The sequence below is a fragment of the Stereum hirsutum genome (assembly GCF_000264905.1).
Source record: "Stereum hirsutum FP-91666 SS1 unplaced genomic scaffold STEHIscaffold_17, whole genome shotgun sequence".
NCBI classification, from domain to species: Eukaryota; Fungi; Basidiomycota; class Agaricomycetes; order Russulales; family Stereaceae; genus Stereum; species Stereum hirsutum.
This window is the reverse complement of record NW_006763147.1, coordinates 617290-641327: the sequence shown is the minus strand read 5'-3', so window position 1 is coordinate 641327 and position 24038 is coordinate 617290. Positions and strand designations below refer to the sequence as shown.

The window sequence follows — 24038 nt, the reverse complement described above, 5'->3', positions numbered from 1 at the left end:
CCCTGGATGATGGTGCCGGTGCATTGGTATCGCTAGCACTTCTAGTCAAGACTTGCCCGGAAGGGACAGAAGAGTTTGTGTTTGGTTGAGCAGAGCTAAGGGAATTACTGAGGGAGGCAGCTTGTTGGCTAGACGAGGGTAGCATGAAAGCATGAAGAGCGAGTTATGATGAAGCTAAGTTACAGTGGTATGCGTGCTATACAGGTACAAAGCGGTCAGGAGCAAAACACGCGCCACCGACGCGCCACCAATTCGCGACGCGTTCTCGACGCGTCAAAGTCACGTCCGCCTTTTGGACGGATCACGACCCCGCCATCTCCGAGAAGCCCATCATCCGCACAGTTCAGCGCGGATGGCATCCGACGGATGCCGGATGCGTTCTCACGGATTCACATCCGTCAAAACCCGTGGATGGTAGCATCCAGGGAAAGCCCTGTGGTGTTCTTTGACGGCCAGAAGAGGCGCCCGAGAATATGAAGTAGGGAGTGCACTTGGGGATAGGCTTTGACTCGGCCAGTCAGGTAACGAAAACTTCGGTGACAAGTCACTGCCGTTTCGAACTTTACCTTTGTTCGAGGATCAGTGTAGACTGGTGACCAGGTTTGCTACGCGTGGGTGAGAGTGACGGCTGGCGCGAGTACTCTGCGTAGGATCAGTGGCTGTGCTCGTCGACGCCACCCGTCGCCACAAACCCCTTCCATCCCACCAAGCGAGGGTTTTATAAGGAGGGTGGCGTATTGGTATCGAGGTCCGATCCCAAAACCCAAATTTTGGGCGGTTCTGTACTCAAAGTTTGGGAGGATTTCTGTACTTTGGTGGATCGGGTAGTCCAAATAAGGGCACCTTCCGTACTCACGAGGGATTGGACCTTCTCTTAGACGAACGCCTAAAACACTGTCAATTTGACACAGAATGGTCTGTGCGGTGGCGTACAGTGTTAGAGAGTAGCAGTTAGCAGCCAAGCCTAAACACATACAACGAAATTGTATGCATAGTGATCGGACCTAGGCAGTCCTGCTAGCTTTCCGTACGCACAAGGGCAGTTCAAGGGATCGGACCAAGAGCCAAATCCAGGCCAGTTGTGTACTCACAGGATCAGACCTCACGTCGCATTTGCCACCGAAACTGTACGCATAAGGATCGAACCTCGATACCAATACGCCACCCTCCTGTTTTATAGGTTTCACCGGGCTCTCCACGCCGCTCACGCCAAGACTGGTGATCGAGCCTCTACAGTCCGGCGGCGGGGGGGAAATGTGACGACTTCGCGAGTGTAGGGCTCAGGCTCACGCCTCTCTTTCTCAAACATCTCTGTCCACATCAACCACATTTCTAGCTCTATTTTCTAGTCTTTTATTCATGGCCACGATAGCACAATCAGCATCTACGCCTGCTAGGGTTCTTATTTACTCTGCCACCGCCGACTTCCGGCATGATTCCATTCCAACAGCGCGAGACGCTCTTATTGCGCAAGGCTCGACCGCGAATATCCAGTTCGACGCAACGGAGGATCAGGGAACGTTCACGGATGATGGGTTGTCCGTTTACGATGCGTTAGTGTTCCTCATGAATACCGGAGAAGGTAAATCCACCCGTTCGATGAAGGCGAACGGCGATGCATTCGTACTGACCTCCACCCCCGATGTCACGGTTTGTGTGAGCAGTCCTCGACGAGAACGGTAAAGCGGCATTGCAGAAGTACCTTGACCTCGGCGGCAACTTTGTTGGGATTCATTCTGCTTCTGATGCTCTTCGGAACACGACGTTCTATGGTAATGAGGTTGGTGAGTCCAGTACATCGAAACCCGCTTACTCTACAAGTCCTGACTTTCTTGTCAGGAGCATACTTTGACTACCACCCAGAGCTACAGAACGCGGTGAGTGATATCGACTTATACTCATCCTGGCGTCACTTAAGCGTGCTCATTTTACCTGATAGACGGTAGACGTGATCGACTCATCGCATCCCAGCACAAGTATGCTGCCCACCGAATGGCACGTACAGGACGAGATGTACGTGGTTTGCTGGAAGCACCCGTCTCTGTATCCTTCTCATGGCGCATTTGTCTAGGTATAACTTCAAGTCTGACCCTCGATCCATTGGTGCCGTTGTCCTACTCTCCGCCAATGAATCCTCCTATACTGGTTAGTTATCGAAGAACATAGCATCTTGATTATGTTTGACTTTGTTTATTCCGTCTACAGATACTGGGACCCGGAACTTTGACCAAGGAACGCCCCATCCTACAGGTATGTCAACCTATCCGTGATCGTCGACATGGATTTACCCTTTTCCCTAGCTTGGTATCAAGAACATGGTGCAGGCGTGCAAGGCAATGGAACCGCTGGTCGAAGCTTCTACACTAGCTTAGGACACTTGAACGAAACATGGGCGGTTAGTTCTCCGGTTCAACATTGCTGATCTGCAGACGGCAATCTAAATGATACACATCCCTCAGGATTCTACGTTCATGGCCCACGTCATGGGTGGTATCACTTGGGCACTGGATTCCAACCTGACCAGAGCGTTCAACGCGAGCGGTCAGGTCGGCAATCCAGAGGCAACTGCGTCTAGTACTAACTCCACAGCTGGTGCTGGTACTAGCACTAGTACGTCTGCGTCCTCTTCTGCTTCTGGAAGCACTTCGAGGTGAGTTCTTTATGTATAATGATTCTCCCGCGTTTCTCAAATTCAACCCGGTGCTGGTGATCCCGCAGTGCGACCAGGAAAACAAACTGGGTGAAGGGAGTTTCATTCGCTATGACGGTGGTATTATCGTCCGTCTTCTTGATTTTGGCCATCTGACAGTGACAGACTAGTAGCGGACTGGGACGAGTACACATTCTACATCGATTTGTAAGATACTACGCTCACACACTCCCTTGGATTTCATTCTATACCCATATCCTGACCACATGCCATGGAACTCGGACTGTGAGCTTATTCCGAAACAGAACGAAACGCCGCTCCGCCCAAAACCGGAGCCAGTCTCCGCTTCGTCTCCGCGGCAGTATATCTAGGAAATCCCAGTACCATATCTGGACCTTCAACCGTCTTAGCCTCCGTCTGATATTCTGGCCCAATTGAGTGTACTCCATTGAATGGTACCGATTGGGTATCGAGACTCACTTGAAGAGCTCCTTGGACTCCGCGGTCATACCGCCAGACCAACATGTAACACATTCCTCTGCTTGCTGACTGGCACGACGCCGCTCGACTCGCCTTACTTGTTCTTCTATGCTCTCAGATCTTGTCATCTTACCCGCATCTGAACCTTCAGTCTATCATTTATCGTTATGAGACTTTATCTCAAACCAGACGACCCTTCACACACAGAGCTCACTGCACCCTCCGGACGCACCTATTACAAAGTCATCTCAGACTCTTCTCTGCATCGGTCTTCCGTGTCCCGCCTACACGTCCAGGGCGATAAATCGCTTCATACCCGTCGGGACAGTGTTTACACGGATTCGCAGAGGGGACCAGCCAAAGCTGGGGAAGAGGGTAAACATATCGCATTTGTGACTTGGCAGTGTCTTGGAGGCGGAAGGGTGAGGACGGCAGCGTTTGAGAAGGATGGGGTGGAGAGGAATGTGGGGTTCAAGGATTTGTTGTGGAAGAAAGTGATGTTCTCGAGGTATGTATGTGTACCAAGCCTGGAATGGTTTCCTCAGCAGCCGATATTTATTAATAACGCTGTATCGACATATGCGTTCGCCACAGCACCCGCTACTTCAGCGATAAAAACAACGAGACCTATAAATGGAAATACGTTCGCGACGGTGATTTAGAGGTACATTATATCATTCTGCTCATGCTCATACCCATGCCATACACATTCGTCCCCATCCTCCCTCCATCCCATGCTCACTGATTTTCACATAGCTCACCCATGCACGTACTGGCATCGTACAAGCGAGCTACAACCCCGAACCAACATTCACCGTGCGGTGCTCCCACGTCGCCCAAGCCGACACATTCCTCGAGATCAGACCCGAAGCTAGCCTTGATCTTGATTCAATAGTGCTCACGTTCCTGATAATGGAGAAGAAGAGAAGAGAGAAGAAGGACGCGGCGTACGGTACTCAAGGAGATGGAGAGCCGGCGGGGGATGGTGCTATGGAGGGTGGTTGAGCACTATCACTTCTGATGCGGTATCAGGTTGTTCACGATATGTGTTGGAGGCAGCGAAATGGGACGCTCGAATGGCCACATTGGACCCAAGGATGATATGTACCATGAGCACGAACTGAGCAGTCAGATAAAAGTACAAGATGGTTGAGGGATAGCAAGTCTGCAGGTGACATGTACACGGCAGTGGTCCCAGAAAAAATGGGTATGCGGGCTTAAATCCATGGAGAGATGCAAAAGAGGTAAGAAACTAACGTGAACAGATAATCGTAACGGGTCGTCATGAACGATGGCACCCTCTGCCATCCCGCTGTATAGCCACCCTCATTCAATCAGCCGCAGCAGCACTAGCTGCCTGCATAACGACTAAACCGACCGAACATCCACTGAGCACAAACGCAGTCGCCACATCGCCCACCGTCTTCTTCACCTCGTTCCCCACTGTTCCATACTCCTCCGCGAGCTCCTTCAACTCCTTATGATGGTTCTCGACCGCCAATCTCCTCGACCTTCCTAGCACAACAAGTAATCTCCCTGCCCCCGCAGCTGGTGCACCAACCACACTTACACTAGGGTTGCAGAGTTCCTTGACTTGTTCGGTGACGGCGTGAAGGGGTAAAGGCGTGGATAGTTCTTCAAACGAGATCCGAGAGAGCGCAGCTGATAGCGTAGCGTCCTTTGTGTCGCGTGCGGCAGGAGAGTTGTACTTCCCCCATGCAACACTATCCGCCGTCTCGGACTGCAACCGCGTCTGCGTCGTAGCATTACCGTAGACAGTATCAGGGATACCAGTGATCTAAACAGCAAAAAGAAACCCTCTAGTGAGCGACATGGCCATAGAATCAACTTGCAAGTAGAAACTCACCGAAGCGACCGTCAACTGATTCGCCCTCACGTTCGCATTCTCCAAGGCCATATCAGGAACCTTCTCATCCACAAGCCTCGCCGCATCAGGATGTAACAAGCCCGCCGCCGCCGTCGACGCACCCTCCCCAAACCCACCTTCCCTCTTCCGAACCCGAACAACCGTCGCCCGTACTCCCTCCCTCGCACAAACCTGCACCACAAACTCCAGAGCCAGCCGATCATCCGGTCCTCCAAAGAACGGCAAGTACAGATGTTGTTGTCTCCTGCTTCCGGCCCTCAAACCCAAACCGGCACCGGGAAAACGAGTGAGCCCACGGTCCACGAATAATGCGACGTCCGTCGACGCCTGTGCGAAGACCCCGCGTATGAACTGAGAATGAAGGACCGAGGCGGACCGTTCGCCTCCATGCAAATTCGTCCTGAACAGCGCCTCGAAAGGATTCCAATTCTCGTGTCCTGTAATTGCAGGGGTCCTCGGCGTCACAGGTGCGTCCTGTCCATGTCCATGTCCACCCTGCTGTCCTTCAGAGCCAGAGGGCAACACCGGCGGCAACCAGGGTATAAGCACCAACTGCGCCCCACATCTCTTCGTATGCTCCGCCACACTCCCCGCCATCTGTTCATACGGCACGATCTCCAGACTCGGACTGACCTCCATGTCGTTCAACTCCCCGAATGTCCTAAATATCCCAAGGACGGGATCAGAATGGATGAGCGAATCGGCAACGGAGGATTTCATAACGGCGGAGGTACGGTCTTCGAGTTCGATGAGGCGCAGAGCTTCGATTTGAATGCCAGCGTCAGAACCACGCAGAGGTTTTTGGTCCGTACTTCTGGCCCCGCTACTCCCAGGCGAGGCCGAGCCAGCCTGAACGAGGGGATCCCGTTCGGAGTACTGTGGCGGCGGAGGTTGAAGAAGTTGCGCTAAAGCCATCATTCCCGGCACATGCTCGATTTTGTCCAATACGACGAGGAACCTGCTCCTCCATTGTCCATCTTGGTCATCTTTGTGAGTGTCGTCGAACTGGTGTTCTTGGTCGGTGAGAACGTCGGTGCCTGGGACGTTCGCGAAGTTGGGGCCGGTAGCTGTGGCACGGGTGCGCAGTTCGGGTGGGTAGAGGAAGGTGACTGCGGGTGTGGTCATGAAGGTAAGGAGGAGGGCTTCGAGGACGAACATGGAGAAGACGAGCTATCGAGAGAAGTAAACAGTAGCGTGAATAACTGCCTGAATTATAGATGAGGCGAAAAGAGGGTTTCTTACCCGGGTTAGGATCCCAGCGGAAAGTCCGACATTCAGCACGATCAGCTCGATAAGTCTACGGATCAGAAGGTCTAGTATGAGGACAGTCACGAGATTTAGAAAAGATGACGGGCTGACCCTTTGCAACTCATCAAAGACCCGATTGTGCTAGCCTCTCGCCACTTGAATCCAGCGAACCTGGCCGCTATCGTACAACCGCCAAATTTACCAGAATACGCAAGAGCACAGATGGCAATGGTAAAGCCCCATATCTTGCCTGAAAGGAAAATTAAACCCACAGATGAGTTCAGCATTGTATGGCGGTAGGAAGTGTCCTTACCAGTGTTAAGAAGGCCTAGATCGGTTGAAAGTCCCGAAAGCGTGAAGTACTGTGTGGGGCCAATGAGTAAGCAAACCTCGTGGCGGAAAAAACAGATAGAGGACATACAAGAGGCAAGAAAATAATAGAGACCGTATCCTCCAGCTTCTCCGTAAGGTGGATAGCTAGTCCTCCCTCTCTTGGCACGATCAAACCAGCCAAAAACGCTCCAAAAATCGCATGCACCCCGATAACGTCTGTAAAGAACGCACTCCCGAACAGCACTAGAATGGCGATAGTCATGAACAAGATCGTCGGCCCGTTCTCGGTGGATCCTGTGCGTCTCGCAATGACCAAGAAGGCCTTGCGCACGGGAAACAGGAGGAAAATGGTCCATGCTACGCAGATGAGGAGGATGTAGAGGGCTGTGAGGCCGGTGGAGGCGTTGGCGAGGGCGACACTGAGTGCGAGCAGGACCCAGCCGATGATGTCGTTTCCTACTCCGGCGGAGAGCACGACGATGCCGACCTATAGCAAGTCAGTTCAACGGACATCACACTAAATAGGACAGGACGGATCCCGACTCACCGTAGTGTCCAGCAGCTTCAACTCAGTCAAGATACGGCACAGCACCGGAAACGCCGTAATCGAATACGCCACACAAGTAAAAAGCATGAAATTTGTAAACTTGACAGTGCTCGAGTCTATGAAGTTTTTGTACAGCGGGACGGAAAGCGCTGCGCCCAAGCCGAATGGTATTGAGATGCCGGCGAGGGCGACGGTGGCAGAGAGGCGGGCGTTGCGTTTGATGACATCCATGTCTATTTCGAGACCGACGAGAAAGAGGAAGAGACAGAGACCGATGTTGGCTACTAGAGAGAGATAGGGCTGCGAGTCTTCGGGGAATATGTGATCTGAGAAACCGGGAATACGTCCAAATGCGGTGGGTCCTGTTGGATGAGCGGAGGGGCGTGTTGTTCAGTGGTTTTGTTATGGGCTAGGGTTCAGGGAACTCACCGAGAAGAATACCACCCAGTACCTCAGCGATGACTCTTGGCTGCCGCAATTTGCGAAGCAAAAGTCCGAGGAGTTGTGTCGTGCATATGATGATTCCTATGTGCGCAAGATTATCCAAAGATCTAATATTAGCCATAGCTCATCCCCGACGTGGAGAGTTGAACAGACACAGAACACTCACCAACTTGGATGATCCATAACCGAAGAGGATCCGCCGTGTTGAATGCTGTTGGATCCTTCCCCGTCAATAACCCTCCCTGTCAACCAGAGCCACCACCTAATTAGCCTTTTGACATTTGTCCAGTGACTGCATCATGCAAAGAGGATAACGAAGCCAACGCACCTGATCAGGGGCCTCTCGTCTCTGAACCGTATGAAACAGGCTAATGACCTGATTCGAAAACTCCGGCATCCTTCCCTATATTCCACCAATATCTTCGAACGGATCGTGGATAATCGTGATGTATGTCTGCGTCGTCGAATACTGTTAATAGACTGTGGCTTGCGGTAGCGATGTGGTGGTGTGTCCAGAAAGAGAGACGGAGGTCGAACCGAACCCTTTCTTCGCTCGCCTTTATATGTAGTGTCCGGCTTCGGGAACGCAAGCGACACACTGATGCGAACCTGTGACTTGACACGGCGGCGCACAGTGACTTGCGTTGAGAAGGCTCAAAGCGGGAAGGGGTGTCACTGAAATGAGGGGCAAGTTCCGTTCGTCCGGCGTTTTATCCAGAAGTTCATTGTCGCCAATCATCCGGGGCCCCACAATATTGCGTAGCGTCCTCGAGGCGTGGGGTGGAGCGTTCTAAACAAGTCAGGCATGTTCAGATATGTTCTCGAGAAGGTCGAATGATTGGTTGAAATGAAAGAGATTGTGGAGGTGAGAGTAAGCGCGCATCGATAACAGGAACGCGTTCTGCGGTTGATGGTAAGGAAGACCGTCGATGTGGAGGTCGCGAGACTTTCCGAGGCCCGTGTGGCGTTCCGGGGTGCCACGTCCAAGAAACAATGGAGAGGTTCTCATGTACGGTCTATGTCTGGTACAAAACCGACCAAGCTAGGCAGGTCGTACGATGCGCTATCCTTAGAATCGGCGAAAATAGACTGTAGGTGTATTATTTTTGACCTCGTACTTACGCAGAACGGCACCGGTGTAGTCGTTCGATATGAGTTTAGCTTCTGAACATGAGAACAACCTCAATCATTGGACAGGCCGTCCAAACATGGAAGGATGCAGCGCAGCGATGAAAGCAAGAGATAGAGGGCGTTGTAGTATATGTAGCAGAGAAAACAGGCTATGATAGACTGAATAGAAGATGACATCCAACCATGAGCAACAAATAAGCAGGAAAATGGACAACGAAGATCAACAGATAGAGCACTAGGCAGCCATGAGTGGATCAGCAAAGAATACGGCATATACAAAAAATGTACAGCATCGTCATCACGTCCGCGCCTCACTCACTCTCTCTCACCCAACATCTGCCTCTCCAAACCCACATCCCCTTCACCTAATCCTTCCTCTCACCATCAAACTTCGGCAACGGCGGCACAGGCGGCGGCGTGAAGAACCCACTCGCCGTAATCCCATGCGCCTCCACCCCCGCGCCAACACTCTTGCTCTTCCCGATCGTACTCCCCGCCCTTCCAATCGAGATACTCCCCTTCCTCCACGTCCCACCATGTTTCTCCCCCTTCTCGATACTAATTGTCGACTTCGCCCTCGAAGCCGAGCCTCCGAACGCAGAATGTGGTGAGGGTGAAGAAGGGGAGTAGGATGAAGGAGGACCAGAGGTGGAGATGACGGTGTGAAGGGAACGGGTGGCGGATGGTGGCGGGTGCCGGGGTGAATATGTGTTTGAATTGGAGTTTTGAAGCGGCGAGGGCCTTTGACGGGCACGATACGGGTACGAAAATTGGGCCGGAGGAGTCGACATTGACGGTGCCACACCGTTCTCGTTACCCTCGATGCACCCATTTCCGTTCCTACCGCCATTCCTATTCTCATGCGGTCCAGCATCAGGCCCAATGGGCATTACCAACATCGCATCGTCAATATCCTCGTCGTCGTCCAAAGCCCTACTATCCCTCTTCGCACTCCCATTCGAAAGCACCGACGCCCTCTTCGTGGCCACGCTCACTCCATTACCACTGCCACTTCCCATGCTCCCATTCCCGCCCACAACACCGCCCCTAAACCGTCCACTACTAGACCTCGACCTCGAGCCCGAGGCCCCCGACGTACTCTGCCCTTCATCCTCATGATGCACCCTCGAAGCCGGTAACGCCTCGCTCCTATCCAACACCTCATCGAAAACTTCATAGTAACGCATTATACAAAGCTTGATGATCATCCCTAACGTCGTCGGCTGTGGCGGTCGCGGTGCCGAGGCGGCAGCAGACTGGGACAACGATGGTGTGACGGGCGAATGCGGTGGAGGTGGTAACGGTGAATTTGGGGAGTTGAGGTTGGCTGAGGGGGAAGGCGAGGCTGGGGATGGGGAGTGGGTGGAAAAGGAGGGTGCGCCGGGAACGGCGCACATCATGACATCGCGAGCGGGAGAGGGAGATTGGACGAGGTTGGGGCAGAGGACGACGGTGAGGTTACGTGCGTCCATGAGATTTGTGGACGATCGTAGCGAAACTTCGTGCATCAAATCTGCAGTGCGAGACAAGTGGTGGGTCAGCCTATGTTTTACCGAAGTGAGATGGATGAGAGCATGTGAGACACTCACGCAAAACATGGCTCAATAAAATATAACTGCACCGCGGCAGTTCTGGAAGTAGGGTATCTCTTATGTACAGCAAAGCCGACCAGTCGGTTGGGTCGTCTGTCGGTGTGGGACAGCGCTGGATGATGGGGTATAGGGCTTCGGGGAAAAGTGGCTCGGGGAGGTCACGCAGATATTTCTTGAGGAGGACGGCGGCGAGGTGAGGGTCGCCGAATGTATCCAGCGAGACGACATGACCTGCGATCAATGCGAGCTTGTCAGCTACCATGTTGTATGGTGAGGTGGGATAGTGACGATATGGGGACTAACCTCGGTCGTAGGCTTCCTGCACCTGTCTCAATAATACTGAGTTGGGTGATCGTCTGAATAGTCCCTCCTCCATCATGCCTATCCCATGTAATGGTCAAGCGATATCCTATAAACGGATCTATCAAAAGAACTCACCACTCTCCCGTATATATTGTATACAATCTTTCACGACCCTCGGTATTCCACCCTTTTCGCCGTCGAAACCCATAAGATCCTCGAGTGGCACACCGAACAGACTCGCATGTGACGGCATCGGTAGTATGATCTGTCTTTCGTGCTTCAAGTTCTCTCTGGAGTAGCAAATGGTGTTAGGATTATTCTTTGATTGACCATTTACACGGTAATGAAATCGGGAGATAGTCTACGCACTGGTACACAGCTGGTGGCACGTCGATCTGAGTTAGAGGTACCGAGCAGGCAAGTTCGGAGAGGGTATCAACGTATGAAATTTTGCGAAAGAACTTTGGGCTGGTAAGTCACCACGTCAGTTCTCATGCCTAGGCAGAACATTTGAAGGCTATTGAGAAACTGACCTGATGAAGGCACCGGCCAAGGAGAAAAGCACTGTTTCAAGAAAGGTCAGACATGGTCACAATATTGGGGTAGGGATGTGCTGCAGAAGTGATCAAGGTAAGAACGCGTACTTTTCGAGAAGAAGTTGGAATGTACGATAAACTAGGGCAATTATAATAGATGACCCTCTGCGGTCAGAACTATCGTCGCCACACACTGAAATTAGAACATACCAGTCTCTTCAAGTTCTTCCTGAACTTCCGACTCAGACTCCGATAAGCCTTCCACATCCAGTTCCAGCCTGGAGTGTTCTTGTTCCCAGCCGCAAAGAAAACGACGGTATAGTCCGATTCCACTACGTACCGGACCAAAGGGATCAACCTCAATACTGTCATCTGGAGCGGAGGTGAACTAGGGTACCATAGAGATCCAAGTAGGATAGTATTCGTCTGTGTAAGTACAAGGACCAAGTATTCGGGCGGGGTCAGTAACTTTCAGGGCGAATCCATGGGAAATTAAGGGTGGGACGAGGGGACGCACGATAGTAACATGTCATAATTTACATCTCGAGCGTCGGGCATGGCGGACGCATTCATGATGACCCTGCGGATAAAATCCCAATGATTAGTATAGTAATAATAAGTATAGATAGGGAAGGACTGGATGGCGCAGTAGCATCTAAAGGTGTGCACCCTATATATAGAATATAGATTGCTATTCACCCGTTGTGGGCACCTGAGAAAGCACACCAGGGCTGGGGGCAAGCCCCATGGCAGCGATTGAAGTATTCTCGAAGATACAATAATAATGTGGGCCATTCTCATACCAACGAGTCTCGTGGAGGCATGCTATTCTTGTGTGGCGACGGCATAAACTTGTGCATTGTGATTGAACATCGTCCCAAACTGTATCCAGAACGGGAGCTTTGTAGAAATACGTGATCCCAGTTGCTCAAGCCACCTTCGTGGAAAACATTGGTACGACTCCTAAGTAGGCCAAGGCCAAGGAGCGTCGTCGCCACACAGGAGATACAGAGCATCTTTGACCTTACAATAATCAAAGGGTAACCGTAGACGGGTGCCCAAGATTTATGGATGACTCCAGGTCTCTCGTGTGGTAGATAGAAACTTGAACCTGAAGCCGGCATTGAGCAAAAGTGTACTCACATTGGCCGTGTCCTAACCCACACCCCAATTCCCTTCCGTATTAGCGAAGGACTTGACCATCAGCAACAAGAACACTACGCACTCATAGTCAACGCCGGCCTGATATATCATCCTCCCCATCACCTCCTGCAATTTATCCTCCTCACTCTGCATTCCGTACCCATCCTGGATAGACCCCCTTCGCCAAGGCGCACTAAACCTCCGTTTACCTGGTGAACGCGGTGTTGAGGGCTCTGGTCCATATTGCGGCGCAGGTGAAGTCGGGGATTGTGTTAGTGCTGCTAGCCGTTGCTTGAGGGTGAGTGTCTTTGGGGGCATTAGGGAAGAAGTAGAGAAGAAAGGTGGCTGTTGGGGATAAGTATGGCTCAGCTCGATTATCCGACGCGAATTCCCTGTCCGCTCGCGTTGATTTGGAAATTCAAAGCCACGAGGCTTGTTCACGCGCCAAGCATTACCGTTGATTTTCTGAGCTTTATCACCACCATGAGATAAAACCTCTGAGCTCTCGGGTTTCCATTTCACGACCTTGCAAGAGCTGCACCAATCCTTGAAGGTAATACGTTCGCTATGTAATTTCCCTGCAGATTCTCTGGATATCATCTACCAAGTTGAGGAAACGGCAAACACCAACTTGGACTGCTTTCCGCGACGATCTGTCAACGTTAACACATCCTTCGAAATTGTCGTAATGACTCAGAAATGCTAGGTAGGTCAGTTCCCGGGGCAAGGCTCATGTACCAGTCTGCGAGTCCGTTTGCAGACTAACCGGTAAACTTTTAGAAGTTTGTCGAGGACACTGCTTATTCTACCGATCGTCTCCGACCCTCTTACCTTCTAGCTACACAATCACCTCTTATAAATTCCATTTAAGAAAGGAATCTCCCTAACGCTGTTCCAGGACTAAGTCAGAAGCGCATCCAGCAAGTCTTTCCCGACAGTTCCCCACAAGTAGAGTAGGCCGAACCCACGACGGACGTCCGACCAGTTACATTCTGGAGCTGACGGGCGGTCACGACTCATCTCATTGTGATCCGCATCCAGCGTCTTTCGAACGCACTGCATATATATGACCATCAAAGATCGAAGGACACGGCGACGAACGCCCGCAACTACGGCCTACACTGTATGGACAGTGAACACTTGATATCCCACATGTAAAGCGCACTGCCTTCGCCTTAGCTATTCAATATATAAAACCAGACTGTCCTACCCACTAGCTCTCTGCTTCCCCAAGGACCTGATCGTCACCATGCTTGTTCTCACTTCGTTCCTCCTTGCCTGTCTGGCGAGTGCTGGTCCAACCCTTGCAACGCTGTCTCTCCATCCAAGATGGGCTGGAGATCTTGTGAGACGGGATACGGAGGCTCTTTCATACATTCCTCGGGGGTGGGAACGAATAACGAAAGCTCCTCAAGATCATGTTCTTACTCTGAGGGTTGGACTGAAGCAAGGCAGGTTTGACGAACTGGGTGAGTCCTGTTTTTTCATCTTCATGAAAGTTGTATCATGCTCATGTTTCACCAGTGCATCGTCTGGATCAGATCAGTGATCCGAGCCACAGTGATTACGGCCGTCATCTGTCCAAAGAGTGAGTTCTCTCGTCCCGTCATTCAAGAACTCTCGCAGAAGATCCTAACTTCTCCGACATTGTCCCCAGGGAAGCCGACGAGCTCGTCAAACCGCATCACAGTTCCCTTACCATCTTCAACGAATGGCTGGACGCGCACTCCGTCGACCCTACTTCCGTCTCACGCACAGCTGCGGCGGACTGGGCCACACTATCTGTGCCAGTCTCCGTCGCGGAGTCTATGCTCGGATGCGAGTTCCACGTCTACGAACATACCGGGTCCGGGAAGCAGGCGGTTCGCACGTTAGAGTATAGCCTTCCTCGTCCATTGGTTGGGCACATCGACACGATTCAACCCACGACTTACTTCGGGTTCGGGTATGTTCGAGTTGCTCGTAATATAATTTCCCGCAGTTCCTTCACTGGACTCATGTATCTATCATTGCACAGGCAGACCCCCGAGCCTTTGACCCGACGTTCTATATCTAACTCTCTTCGTTCCCGCGCATCTATATCAACCAGTTCCTCTTCCGACGTCAGTATAACCGCTTGTGCCACTACAGGCTGGACGCCCCCATGCCTTCTCGCCCTTTACAACATGGCCAACTACACGGCCCAAGCAACCTCAGAAAACAAGCTCGGTGTCGTGAGCTATGCAGGAGACTGCCAGAACAAGACGGATCTGCAAAATGTCTTCCAGAAATATAGGCCTGAGGCGGTAGGGGAGGACTTCGATGTCTTGACGGTTAATAACGGAACATATGGAACTGAGTGTGAGGGCGAAGGGACGTTGGACGTCGAGGTTCGTTGACTTCTTGAGTAACAGGCTTTTGGAGGCGCTAAGCAGTTTGTTGCACAGTACGCGATGGGGATGTCATACCCGACATCGACCATAGTTTACGCTGTTGGTAAGTGAACGATCATAGGTTGCCTTTTGTCGACTACTGAACGCACCGCGATCATAGGTGGAGAACCGCCATTTACACCCGATTCAATTACACCAGGTAACACGAATGAGCCGTAAGTCTTGTTTGCCTATTCTGCTCGTGTATGAAGTGTACCAATGACGCCGCAGGTATCTAGAATGGGTACAATACGTCCTCAATCAGACAAACCCGCCTCAGACCTTCACTACGAGCTACGCTGGTGAGCCTCACGATGACCATGAGTCTACTCACTCTGTCATGGACCCGCTCATCACTTTAGTACAGATGATGAGCAAACCGTTCCAAGAGACTACGCCGTACGCGTCTGTAACTCATTCGCACAGCTGGGAGCCCGTGGTGTTAGGTATATCCCCCTTCTTCCTTCACTATCCCTGTCTATAAGACAATCGTTGACTTAGGGGAAACATAGCCTTCTCTTCGGCTCTGGCGATGCTGGCGTAGGTGGTGGCGACTGTTTGACAAATGACGGAACGAATCAAACCAAGTTCCAGCCCTTGTTCCCTGCTTCTTGGTATGTCGTTTTGTCCACTTATTTATTCACCGTGCTGATTTCTGATTTTTGGATTTCAACGCAGCCCTTATGGTATGAAAGCTCATCTCTTTCAAATAATGTGCTCACATAAGCTGACATATCTCGGTAGTCACCACCGTCGGTGGCACGACAGGGTAGGTGTTTCTTCTGGGACTATGATCTACCTATCTAACCTTCTGTCTCAAGGTACTGTAGTTTTTCGCGCACAAGTTCGTGTCCCGTGTCCCATGGGGGCCGCGAACGAACTTGTGCCGCGGGACAGTCCCACCCCATTGACGTGCACGGAACTTGTAAGTAGGACAAACCAAAATTTGACCCAAATTTGACGAAAATGTGAATATATTTTAGGCTCCTAAATTGACCTCAGGAAGTTGTCAGGAAGGCCTCCGAGACACACTTTGGGCTAGATTTTGCTACTGGGTGAGCTCTTCCACCCAAATTCAGAGGGTAAATGCCTGTTGAACGGGTACGAAAGGTCGTCTCCCTGCAAAAGCGTCGATGTTCACGAACATTGTCCCTTGTCCCGGTCTGCTTGCGAACCGGGACACGAATGGATTATGTCATCTCGGCAACGGCCGAGGGGCGGTGGCGTGAACTTGTGCGCGAAAAAGTACAGTATCCCGAAGTCGCGGCAGGGGACAATGCGGCATTCACTACTGGTGGAGGGTTCAGTAACGTACGTTGACTACCTTTTGATAATTACGGCCATGAATCATCATGTTCAACCTTGTGCTGATCACATCGTTCCCACTGCTGTAGTACTTTGCACGACCTTCGTACCAAGATTCCGCTGTTTCGACTTACCTCGAAGCATTGGGAGACAGGAACTCAGGGCTTTTCAATCCTAGTGGACGGGGATATCCCGACATTGCTGCTATTGGTGATGGGTAAATTCACGTTTTGCCATTCCCCCTTACCTTTCCGTTCCTTTCTCTCCGCGGCTTTTCGATCCTTGTGGCTCTGATCGACTTATACTCATGATCGGTTTCTGAAGGCTTCTCACTATCGAAGATGGGCAGGAATTTGCCGAGTCCGGGACGAGCGCCAGCACTCCCGTTGCTGCCGCTGTCATCGCATTGTTGAACGACTACCTCATCTCCCAGGGGAAATCGCCGCTCGGATTTGCTAATCCATGGCTGTACGCTACTGGCCTGCAAGGTGAGCTACTGCAGTATCCTATCCGGCTTATCCTGCCATCTCATCACGCTCTAAAAATACCTTCCCTTGAACGACATCATCGACGTACCACATTACAGGACTGAGGTGAGTGCCGTCTCGTCTTTAGATGTAAGTTTATATGTTTAATGCTGATGTATATCTACTGCATGGCACAGTGATATCGTCAATGGATCGAACCCTGGTTGCGGTACTGATGGATTCATGACCCGGCCAGCTTGGGATGCTGTGACGGTGTGCTTGTTTCATCCCTTTTTATCCGAATGCATCTGACTACTGGTATCGCACAGGGTCTTGGTACTCCTGACTTCGACAAGCTTCGTAACTTACTAGCATAGGTACCCCGGACTTTCAAATATAATGTTTTTCTGTGTGGATGGAAATTAGACTAGCCTGATATGTACGGATCATGTCATATATCTCCTGAACATAAGAGTTCGTGTTGAATTTTCGTGCATACGCTGTGGGTGTAAGAGCCATGCCGAGGAACGAGGCAAATAGCTCTTACGTGAGCTAAGTAAGCGGGTTCGTCGGAGTGACGGCAAACGCCGTGAGCGCGAACAGAGCGAGCGCGAGTGGCGAGGAAAACTTCAAGCCTTTCCTCTCCCACCATTTCACGCTCAAGGAGAGACCAAGGGCTGTCTCGCCCAGTTGTTTTTTTCAGTGTCTACATTATCTCAGTTTAATCTCCTTTTTCCACATGCACGGCAACACTCCCTTCGGTCTTGGTGGTCTTGGTCTCAACGGTGCCGCTGAAACTTCTCTCAGCCACGACGCCTCGTCTTCACGTTCGCGCTCACGCTTTCGCTCCTCTCTCTACCCAGGCCGTGATACAACCACCGATGCTCTGGCGACTGTGGCCTTGTTGCCTCCCGCGCAACAGGCCTTGGTCAAACTCTTGGCGAAGGAGCTCGCCTCCAAGGAGCTAGAGCAGCTCAAACAGGCACACGGTGCCGCAAATGACTTAAATGTCAGTACGGGCGTCCCCATCGTGGCCGCTGCTCCGCCCACTCTCCTCTACGAAGTATCTGCCGAGGTTCATAAGGCCAGCTTTGAGGAGGACTACCCCATCCACCCCGAAATCTCCACCCTTTTCGATGTCGGCATCCGCACTCCCCTCACTCTCTTCACCAAAAAGGCCCTTCGCACCCTACAATACGACGCCTCCGCCTACCGGAAGAAATGCACCATCGGTCAGCGCTCTTTATATCTGCTAGACACGTCCGCCTTTGGTCGGGAGGACGAGATGTCGTTGCAGGATTGGAAGGTAGCGTTCCCAAACTACATCGCCTTTCTGGGCTCCGTCGCCGATGCTCCCATATGTGAGCGTTGGAGACAGCACTTCGCTAGGCTTGCTGCACTAGAGTCCCTGGAGGAATGTTTTGATACCTTGTTGCAGTTCGATATCGATGAACGGTGCAAGTATCACGCTCGTCCATTTGCCTTCAACCCGGAGATCTACTTTAGGAACCTCGATCAGGCTTGTGACAAGTCTTCGGAACAAAGACGCGCGGGTCGGGTAGATCAGCTCAACAGTGAGGTCTCCAGACTTCTCGACGAGCTCTCCGGTGAGTATGCTCCTGCAGATGTTTTCAGAAGTCAAGGACAGGACCCGATGGACTGGCCCGATTTTGAAGGGTAGCTGTGTCTTCCGCCTTAGTTTTCTCATTTATCCTCCCCAGACCGCATCCCCTTCGTGAACATTTCCCTTTCAATGCCTTCCCAATTATCCTGCCGCATATTTCATATGTTCTCAGTCGTCACTCCTCCTTCTGTGTTTCATTCCTGCTGTACTTCCCATGTTAAGAATACATATTGCTGTTTCGCCTTCGGGCACCGCTGTCTTATGCCTTCGGGTGCTGCTGCCTATGCCTTTGGGCGCTGACGTTCTCTGCTTTCGGGCGCTGCTGTTTGATGCTTGTGTGCATTGCTGTCTGAGCCTCTGGGCTGCTGTTTTAGCCTTCGGGTGCTGCTGTTCAAGCCTTCGGGTGCTGCTGTTCAAGCCTTCGGGCGCTGCTGGTTAATGCCTGTGTGTATCCTTATTTATGTTTTTGGACACCGCTGGTCAGTACCTGCGTGTATCCCTGTTCATGCCCTTGGGGGCTGGGCTTATGCTCATAGTTGGTAATTTTTCATTTTCATTTTTTTGTCACTAATGGTTGTGTCTGCTCCTGAATTGTTTGGTTGTGTTGGTTGAGGGACGCAGTGCTCGCTCCGATGTGGGTTCTCGAGTCTTTGTTGAACACGCGAGTGGGTGTGAGCTCCGCGATATGGGTGTCTCGTGTTCTCCTTTGAGTTCGTTTCACCGCACGTGGTTGTAGCTCAAAGCGTGCATCGGCATCTCCCGAGGTTTCCCATGGAGATGGCTCAACGAGCAGGGAGGAAACCCTGGCTCGGCCGAGGCATGCTTTCCACCCATTCACAACCAAACACCTTGTAGTTGTGCTTGTTGAAGCAAGCCTTCTCCCTGCCCGAAGTTCTCCGGTTTGTGTTAGCAGACGGAGAGCAATTAGTTAGCGGGTGTAAGAGCCATGCCGAGGAACGAGGCAAATAGCTCTTACGTGAGCTAAGTAAGCGGGTTCGTCGGAGTGACGGCAAACGCCGTGAGCGCGAACAGAGCGAGCGCGAGTGGCGAGGAAAACTTCAAGCCTTTCCTCTCCCACCATTTCACGCTCAAGGAGAGACCAAGGGCTGTCTCGCCCAGTTGTTTTTTTCAGCCCGCCCGCCTCCCTTCATGCTGTAGCGCATTCACGTGTGGGTGTCTCGTGTTCTCCTTTGAGTTCGTTTCACCGCACGTGGTTGTAGCTCAAAGCGTGCATCGGCATCTCCCGAGGTTTCCCATGGAGATGGCTCAACGAGCAGGCTGTGAGCCACAGTGGCGTAAGTATGTACATACAGATTCTCACGGACCCTCGCGAAAGGCGGTGCGCGATCCAAACTCCGACCAACACGCTCTTTGTCGTCGCGACGTCAACAAACTCAAATTCCTTGGTACATTTTCGTATTTTGTGACTGATACTTCTCCTTATCCTGTGGTAAGAAAACTCTTGTTGCCATGACCAAAATGAGGTCTCAGCACGAGCCACAGACAGGCTGATGTTCCTATCTGTTCTGCGGCAGAAGTTCGATCCAGTAACTTGACGATCAAGGATGGTTGTTTTGCTCGATCTACCCAACGAGACTCTGTTTCAGATCGTCAAACAGGTTCAGCTTTTGGATGAGCCCATTGGAAGCAATATCGGTCATCCATCGAGCAACCTTTCGTCTCTCACCCAATGCTGTCGCCTTCTCCATGAGATGTGCATCCCACTGGCACGACGACTTGTTTGTCCTGGTACGCAGTGCCGCGACTGGGGAGAAGGCCCCTGTCCAAACCAGGAGCTATTGAGTCGCTCGGACCTTGACACATACCTCAAGTCCGTGGCCTATCTGGACCTAGCTCTCGCAGTCGATGGTTGGGATTTCTCAAGGTATCGCTCGGATAGTGACCTTCGAAGGGATTGCGCGTCATGTGCAATGCTTCAACGACGCATGAGGCAACATGTCGATGGGCCATCTCCTTTTTCTTCTCTCATCGGGCTTCGCATCCAGGTCCCCAACTACCCGCTCGAGATATTCGGGGACAAGAAGCGTGCCAACTCGTTGGTACAAAAATTCATCCATAAACTCACGACCATCCCTTCGTTGCGCTATCTCTTCATTGACGATCGATCATTCGAGGATGAGTTTGATGAGATTGGTGACACCGCATCCCCTCCCTTACCGCCCATCCCAGCTTCCGTCGCCGTTGGACTCGAGTTGTACTTTGGTCCTGGCAATGCGGATGGGTGTGGTCGCCTCGATAGATATATACCTCTGGTTCCGAACCTGGTGGCTCTCCGCACGGACCTTTCCGTAGACCCATATGATGATTTCCCTGTGGCATGGACGCGGTCTCTCCGGAGAGTCAGCCTCTTCGACTACAGTTTCGACGACGCAGTCTTTCGTGATCTCCTATATGTGAGTTCTTCTTCATTCTTATAGTTCTTTATGTTAATCTAACCAATGAATTTCCGCGATCGCCATAGTCTTTCACCTGGCCGTGCTCCGAAGGCCGCGTCTTTCATAATGTATATTCTGCTGCGGATGAACTCATCAGCTCTGGCTGTCGCGAGTTTGACGTGGATTTCAACCTACGGCAAATCGTCTTTGGCCTCATGAGAAGTCCACATCACGATTTTCAACCACTCCTCAAAGAAATTGGCAACATCATGCCTGACATTCATAGGCTCGGCTTCAGGATGGGGAAGATGTCGTCCATCTGGGCCGACGACTTTTCGGACGACGACGAAGAGACACCGAAGCTCAAAGCCGGGCTGAACCTTATGGAGATGGTAATATTTCACTTCTCTCGTTTATCTTAGGGTCTCCGCTGTGTTTACTACTAGCTCACTGGTGTTTGCGCATACTATAGGTCTCCGTCACCAGATGTATACGGTCGCTCTCTGAGCTTACACATCTTACCGTCGAGGTGGCCTTACCAGAGTCCGGTGATGATCGCCGCCGTACGACTATACGATCCAGCGCCGAGGCGCTGGCGGCAGCCTCACCAAGTCTCCAGTACATCACCTTGAAACTCTTCACCGAAGAGGATTTTCAAGGAGAAGATGGTCACACTGCTATGCATCTTGGAGTGCCTTACCTCAGAGGCAGCTGGGAGGTTCGTCGAGAAGCGAACGCCAAGCCAACAATAATAGAGGTATGTTCACTTTAGACTACGATTATGACGCACGGTGGGCCTCAAGAAATTGACTTACATATATGTCGTAGATTCAGATGGAAGAATGTAGGAGACGGATTAGTTATGCGTATTGATTTTTTCTTCAGCTGGGGATCGGACGGATGAGTATCTGTTTTGCTCTTCTCTTGTGTTCAGATTTCTCCGGCTCACAGCATATCAAGCACTTTGGCGCGTCGAAATATATACCATTCGAGATCAGAAACCAAGCTCGCGACTCAACCGCGGCCCAACCATATACATATACACGAATAGAAAAAATGAGGAAGAAACGCTCCAATATCTAAGAGCCGGGACTATCGACAAAACTGCGATCAGACAGTGCAATAACGAATACAGACGGACGTGCTTACACGGGCGGGACTGAGGTCTCGGGGCCAGGGAGGGTCTCGAGGGTCGGGAACGGCACGGTATCGCACTGTAAAACAGCTTGATGAGCATGATTTCATGGAGTTAGATAGGCTGAAGAACTGACAGCTTGCTGGATGTCACTCATGTTGAAAGTGGCGGGGAAGACGGCAGAACCAGTGAATGGGGCGGGAACAGGAACAACCTAGAGAGCGAGTTATGGTCAAGAGAACAGAAGCGATCATATGGAAATATAAACGAACATCGGAGCAGTCGACGAGGGTGTCGGGCTGACCAAGAAGCTCAAGCTTGTGCATAGCAGCCTTGAAAAGGGTCTGCATGCGAGTCTGGTCGTCTATAGCTTATGTCAGAGGTGGTACGCATTGCGAAGGTTTCGGAGGCTTACTGATCATCTCCTGCCACATGCAGGCCGTCCGTGGGTCACGAGCGAGAACGGAGTCACTAAAAAGACGCATCTCTCCGGGGATGGGCGACAGCACTTCACCAGCTTGCGAGCCGTTGCTACAAAAACATGTTAGGAGTCGCATCCTTACCGTGAGGAGGATACGTACCCAGGGAACAATGTGCCGACCAGCAAGGTCTCAACGAAGAACTGAGTGTCGCTATGAATTACATCTTGTTACGGGCGGTTTCTGTGTCATATAAAAGCATTGCTCACAAGGTGAAAGGCGTCGTGTCAAACGGAGTTCCTGGGATAGTCTAATTTACAAGAAAATGTGAGCAGGTGCCTGTAATTCGTAGTGATCAACTACCTACCGTGTCGATCTCGTCCTACAGCGCACATCATGTCAGCCCTTGAAATGGCGTACATAGAAAATACTGTTGCATACCGCAGCCGCCACGGTGTGGGAAGACAGGAGTGCAACAACCTCGTCGGGGCTATCAAAGGGTTAGTGAGCTTCTAGTCCACCAAACCTACTCAAGGGATGTGCACATACGCAAACCCGGCATCGGCGAACCTAGCCAAGATGGCGGTGACGTTGTCTGGAGACGAAGCCCAACTGAGTCAGTCTTTTGGCTCCACGCGCATTCCGAAATAAAAGCTTACCAGTAGGCTCCGGAACGGTCAAATCAGCAGCGGGGCCCAAGGGAGGGGCCCGACCGAAGAAGAAGTCCAACTGAGGAGCACCTGGGCAGTTCGCCGTGCCGACAGCAGCCGCCAAATGGACGAAGTCTCCAGCAGAGAGATTAGTGGTCTGGAAGACAGGGAATTGATCGGCGGTGATCTCGTCGATCCTGGAGTGATGGTCTCGGTTAGTACACAGTGCAAGGCTCCATAATACCGACTCACCCAATGTTGGCGTCTACAGGATGTTCATCAGTACGTGCTTACATGAAGTGTGGATACCGATGCTTACGAAATGCCTCTTCAGTGGCGTTAAAGACCAAAATAGAACCGTCAGCTCCTCCACCCCTGGTAATACAATTCGATTAGCAGCCTCAGTGAAGATGCCTTTAAGCAGAACTAACACATCGCCTGTTGGTACGGTCAGCAACAGACTAGGCTTGCTCTGGGAGAAAAACGGTGCTTACGGGTGAGGGAAAATCCAATAGCGTCGTGGAACGACAGACGAAGAGCAGAGTGGGCCTAACACCAAAAAAAAACAGTAAACAGTAAATTTCAAGGCAGATCCAAGAAGAAAAATGACACAAACCTCTTCACCGCATTGAGCACCGTCGAACAAATTCTGCTGAAGGTTAGCCACAACAGGGAAGAGCTCTAAACAAGGTCGTCAGTCGAGGAGTAGAACGCCGTAGGAAGGGCAACTAACGGCAGCAGACGGCGTTTGCGGTGACGTTTCCGTCAGCGCAGGTAACCTTCGGCGGGGGTGCAGCCTTGGCGACCTGAGCGGCGCCGAGAGCGAGAGCGACGATGGCAGAGAGCTGAGCGAAGGCCATTGGAATACCGAGGATATGAGACTGGTCCTGGAGAAGACTGGAGTGTCCTGAAGGCCTTTGACTCTTCCTCAGACAGTCTTTATACGTTTCGTGTGCTGGAACGCTATCCAATCACGCACTGGAGTTTTGGACATTCGAAACTTGTGCGAAGGGCAGAGCTATAATTTCAGTGTAGGAACAGAAATTGTGTCAGAGCATGGAAAGGGGAAACAAGGAGGAGGTAGTATTTACCATTGAGATGGGCCATTCGGCAAACCTTCACAGAGTTCGATCCAATGAAAGAATTGGTATGAGGAGATGGTAGATAATGGTGGAATCCGTTTGGCTGGTCGGCACGCGTTGAGCGAAGTTTATGCACAGCAGGCAATAGAAGAAGGTTGACAGGGAGGGCAAACAATGTCACCCATAGACTGGAATGCACACATCGATGAGAGCCACGAGACTAACTTTCCTGAATCCAATGTTCACTGCTTCTC

General features: G+C 51.5%; 8 protein-coding genes across 8 annotated transcripts; 4 read left to right on the top strand and 4 right to left on the bottom strand.

Moving 5' to 3' along the window:
- Positions 1 to 1359: 1359 nt before the first annotated feature.
- Positions 1360 to 2654, top strand: STEHIDRAFT_66253 (class I glutamine amidotransferase-like protein; the record flags this gene model as incomplete). The annotated part of the gene is made up of 8 exons (XM_007309090.1): positions 1360 to 1582; positions 1662 to 1784; positions 1840 to 1877; positions 1940 to 2013; positions 2072 to 2145; positions 2206 to 2250; positions 2301 to 2395; positions 2460 to 2654. The coding sequence occupies 8 exons, from the start codon at positions 1360 to 1362 to the stop codon at positions 2652 to 2654; spliced, it is 867 nt and encodes a 288-aa protein (XP_007309152.1).
- Positions 2655 to 4205: 1551 nt separating this feature from the next.
- STEHIDRAFT_149917 (uncharacterized protein) lies at positions 4206 to 8354 on the bottom strand. The gene is made up of 10 exons (XM_007309279.1): positions 7919 to 8354; positions 7757 to 7832; positions 7576 to 7671; positions 7147 to 7508; positions 6688 to 7086; positions 6580 to 6628; positions 6378 to 6516; positions 6261 to 6315; positions 4998 to 6188; positions 4206 to 4928 (listed from the first exon to the last, which is right to left on the bottom strand). Exons 1-10 carry the CDS (start codon positions 7985 to 7987, stop codon positions 4461 to 4463), a joined length of 2904 nt encoding a protein of 967 aa, XP_007309341.1. The 5' UTR covers positions 7988 to 8354; the 3' UTR covers positions 4206 to 4460.
- Positions 8355 to 8844: 490 nt separating this feature from the next.
- STEHIDRAFT_149916 (RhoGAP-domain-containing protein) lies at positions 8845 to 12613 on the bottom strand (the record flags this gene model as incomplete). The annotated part of the gene is made up of 13 exons (XM_007309278.1): positions 8845 to 9768; positions 9844 to 10234; positions 10311 to 10544; positions 10617 to 10694; positions 10752 to 10906; positions 10986 to 11084; positions 11150 to 11180; positions 11261 to 11291; positions 11363 to 11484; positions 11550 to 11578; positions 11670 to 11732; positions 12296 to 12307; positions 12378 to 12613. The coding sequence occupies 13 exons, from the start codon at positions 12611 to 12613 to the stop codon at positions 9087 to 9089; spliced, it is 2163 nt and encodes a 720-aa protein (XP_007309340.1). The 3' UTR covers positions 8845 to 9086.
- A 197-nt stretch (positions 12614 to 12810) lies between these two features.
- Positions 12811 to 13405, bottom strand: STEHIDRAFT_125090 (uncharacterized protein). The gene is made up of 2 exons (XM_007309277.1): positions 13076 to 13405; positions 12811 to 13001 (listed from the first exon to the last, which is right to left on the bottom strand). Exon 1 carries the CDS (start codon positions 13355 to 13357, stop codon positions 13196 to 13198), a length of 162 nt encoding a protein of 53 aa, XP_007309339.1. The 5' UTR covers positions 13358 to 13405; the 3' UTR covers positions 12811 to 13001; positions 13076 to 13195.
- A 139-nt stretch (positions 13406 to 13544) lies between these two features.
- On the top strand, positions 13545 to 16855 carry STEHIDRAFT_149915 (subtilisin-like protein; the record flags this gene model as incomplete). Its single annotated transcript, XM_007309276.1, has 15 exons — positions 13545 to 13764; positions 13820 to 13883; positions 13953 to 14240; positions 14385 to 14664; positions 14722 to 14770; positions 14828 to 14882; positions 14938 to 15008; positions 15074 to 15152; positions 15219 to 15320; positions 15528 to 15532; positions 15953 to 16017; positions 16101 to 16228; positions 16336 to 16512; positions 16676 to 16751; positions 16808 to 16855. The coding sequence occupies 15 exons, from the start codon at positions 13545 to 13547 to the stop codon at positions 16853 to 16855; spliced, it is 1707 nt and encodes a 568-aa protein (XP_007309338.1).
- A 269-nt stretch (positions 16856 to 17124) lies between these two features.
- Positions 17125 to 18357, top strand: STEHIDRAFT_142151 (uncharacterized protein). The gene has a single exon (XM_007309275.1). It carries the CDS (start codon positions 17218 to 17220, stop codon positions 18157 to 18159), a length of 942 nt encoding a protein of 313 aa, XP_007309337.1. The 5' UTR covers positions 17125 to 17217; the 3' UTR covers positions 18160 to 18357.
- Positions 18358 to 20033: 1676 nt separating this feature from the next.
- On the top strand, positions 20034 to 21371 carry STEHIDRAFT_161693 (uncharacterized protein; the record flags this gene model as incomplete). The annotated part of the gene is made up of 4 exons (XM_007309274.1): positions 20034 to 20516; positions 20585 to 20890; positions 20971 to 21255; positions 21327 to 21371. 4 exons carry the CDS (start codon positions 20034 to 20036, stop codon positions 21369 to 21371), a joined length of 1119 nt encoding a protein of 372 aa, XP_007309336.1.
- Positions 21372 to 21577: 206 nt separating this feature from the next.
- Positions 21578 to 23562, bottom strand: MnP3at (atypical MnP lacking 1 acidic residue; the record flags this gene model as incomplete). The annotated part of the gene is made up of 16 exons (XM_007309503.1): positions 21578 to 21590; positions 21648 to 21712; positions 21770 to 21847; positions 21906 to 21997; positions 22049 to 22164; positions 22215 to 22265; positions 22322 to 22362; positions 22420 to 22434; positions 22494 to 22542; positions 22602 to 22647; positions 22712 to 22899; positions 22955 to 22967; positions 23022 to 23077; positions 23193 to 23251; positions 23319 to 23383; positions 23436 to 23562. The coding sequence occupies 16 exons, from the start codon at positions 23560 to 23562 to the stop codon at positions 21578 to 21580; spliced, it is 1074 nt and encodes a 357-aa protein (XP_007309565.1).
- Positions 23563 to 24038: the final 476 nt, after the last annotated feature.

What these genes read in the sequence shown, in the direction of transcription:
- STEHIDRAFT_142151 (XM_007309275.1), top strand. Translation starts at nt 17,218, where the DNA reads ATGCACGGCAACACTCCCTTCGGTCTTGGTGGTCTTGGTCTCAACGGT.
- STEHIDRAFT_125090 (XM_007309277.1), bottom strand. Translation starts at nt 13,357, where the DNA reads ATGCAGTGCGTTCGAAAGACGCTGGATGCGGATCACAATGAGATGAGT.
- STEHIDRAFT_149917 (XM_007309279.1), bottom strand. Translation starts at nt 7,987, where the DNA reads ATGCCGGAGTTTTCGAATCAGGTCATTAGCCTGTTTCATACGGTTCAG. An exon ending in TGAAGCTGCTGGACACTACG is followed by an intron (nt 7,087 to 7,146) that starts GTGAGTCGGGAT and finishes GACTTGCTATAG; the next exon opens with GTCGGCATCGTCGTGCTCTC. An exon ending in TCTTTGATGAGTTGCAAAGG is followed by an intron (nt 6,316 to 6,377) that starts GTCAGCCCGTCA and finishes TCTGATCCGTAG; the next exon opens with ACTTATCGAGCTGATCGTGC.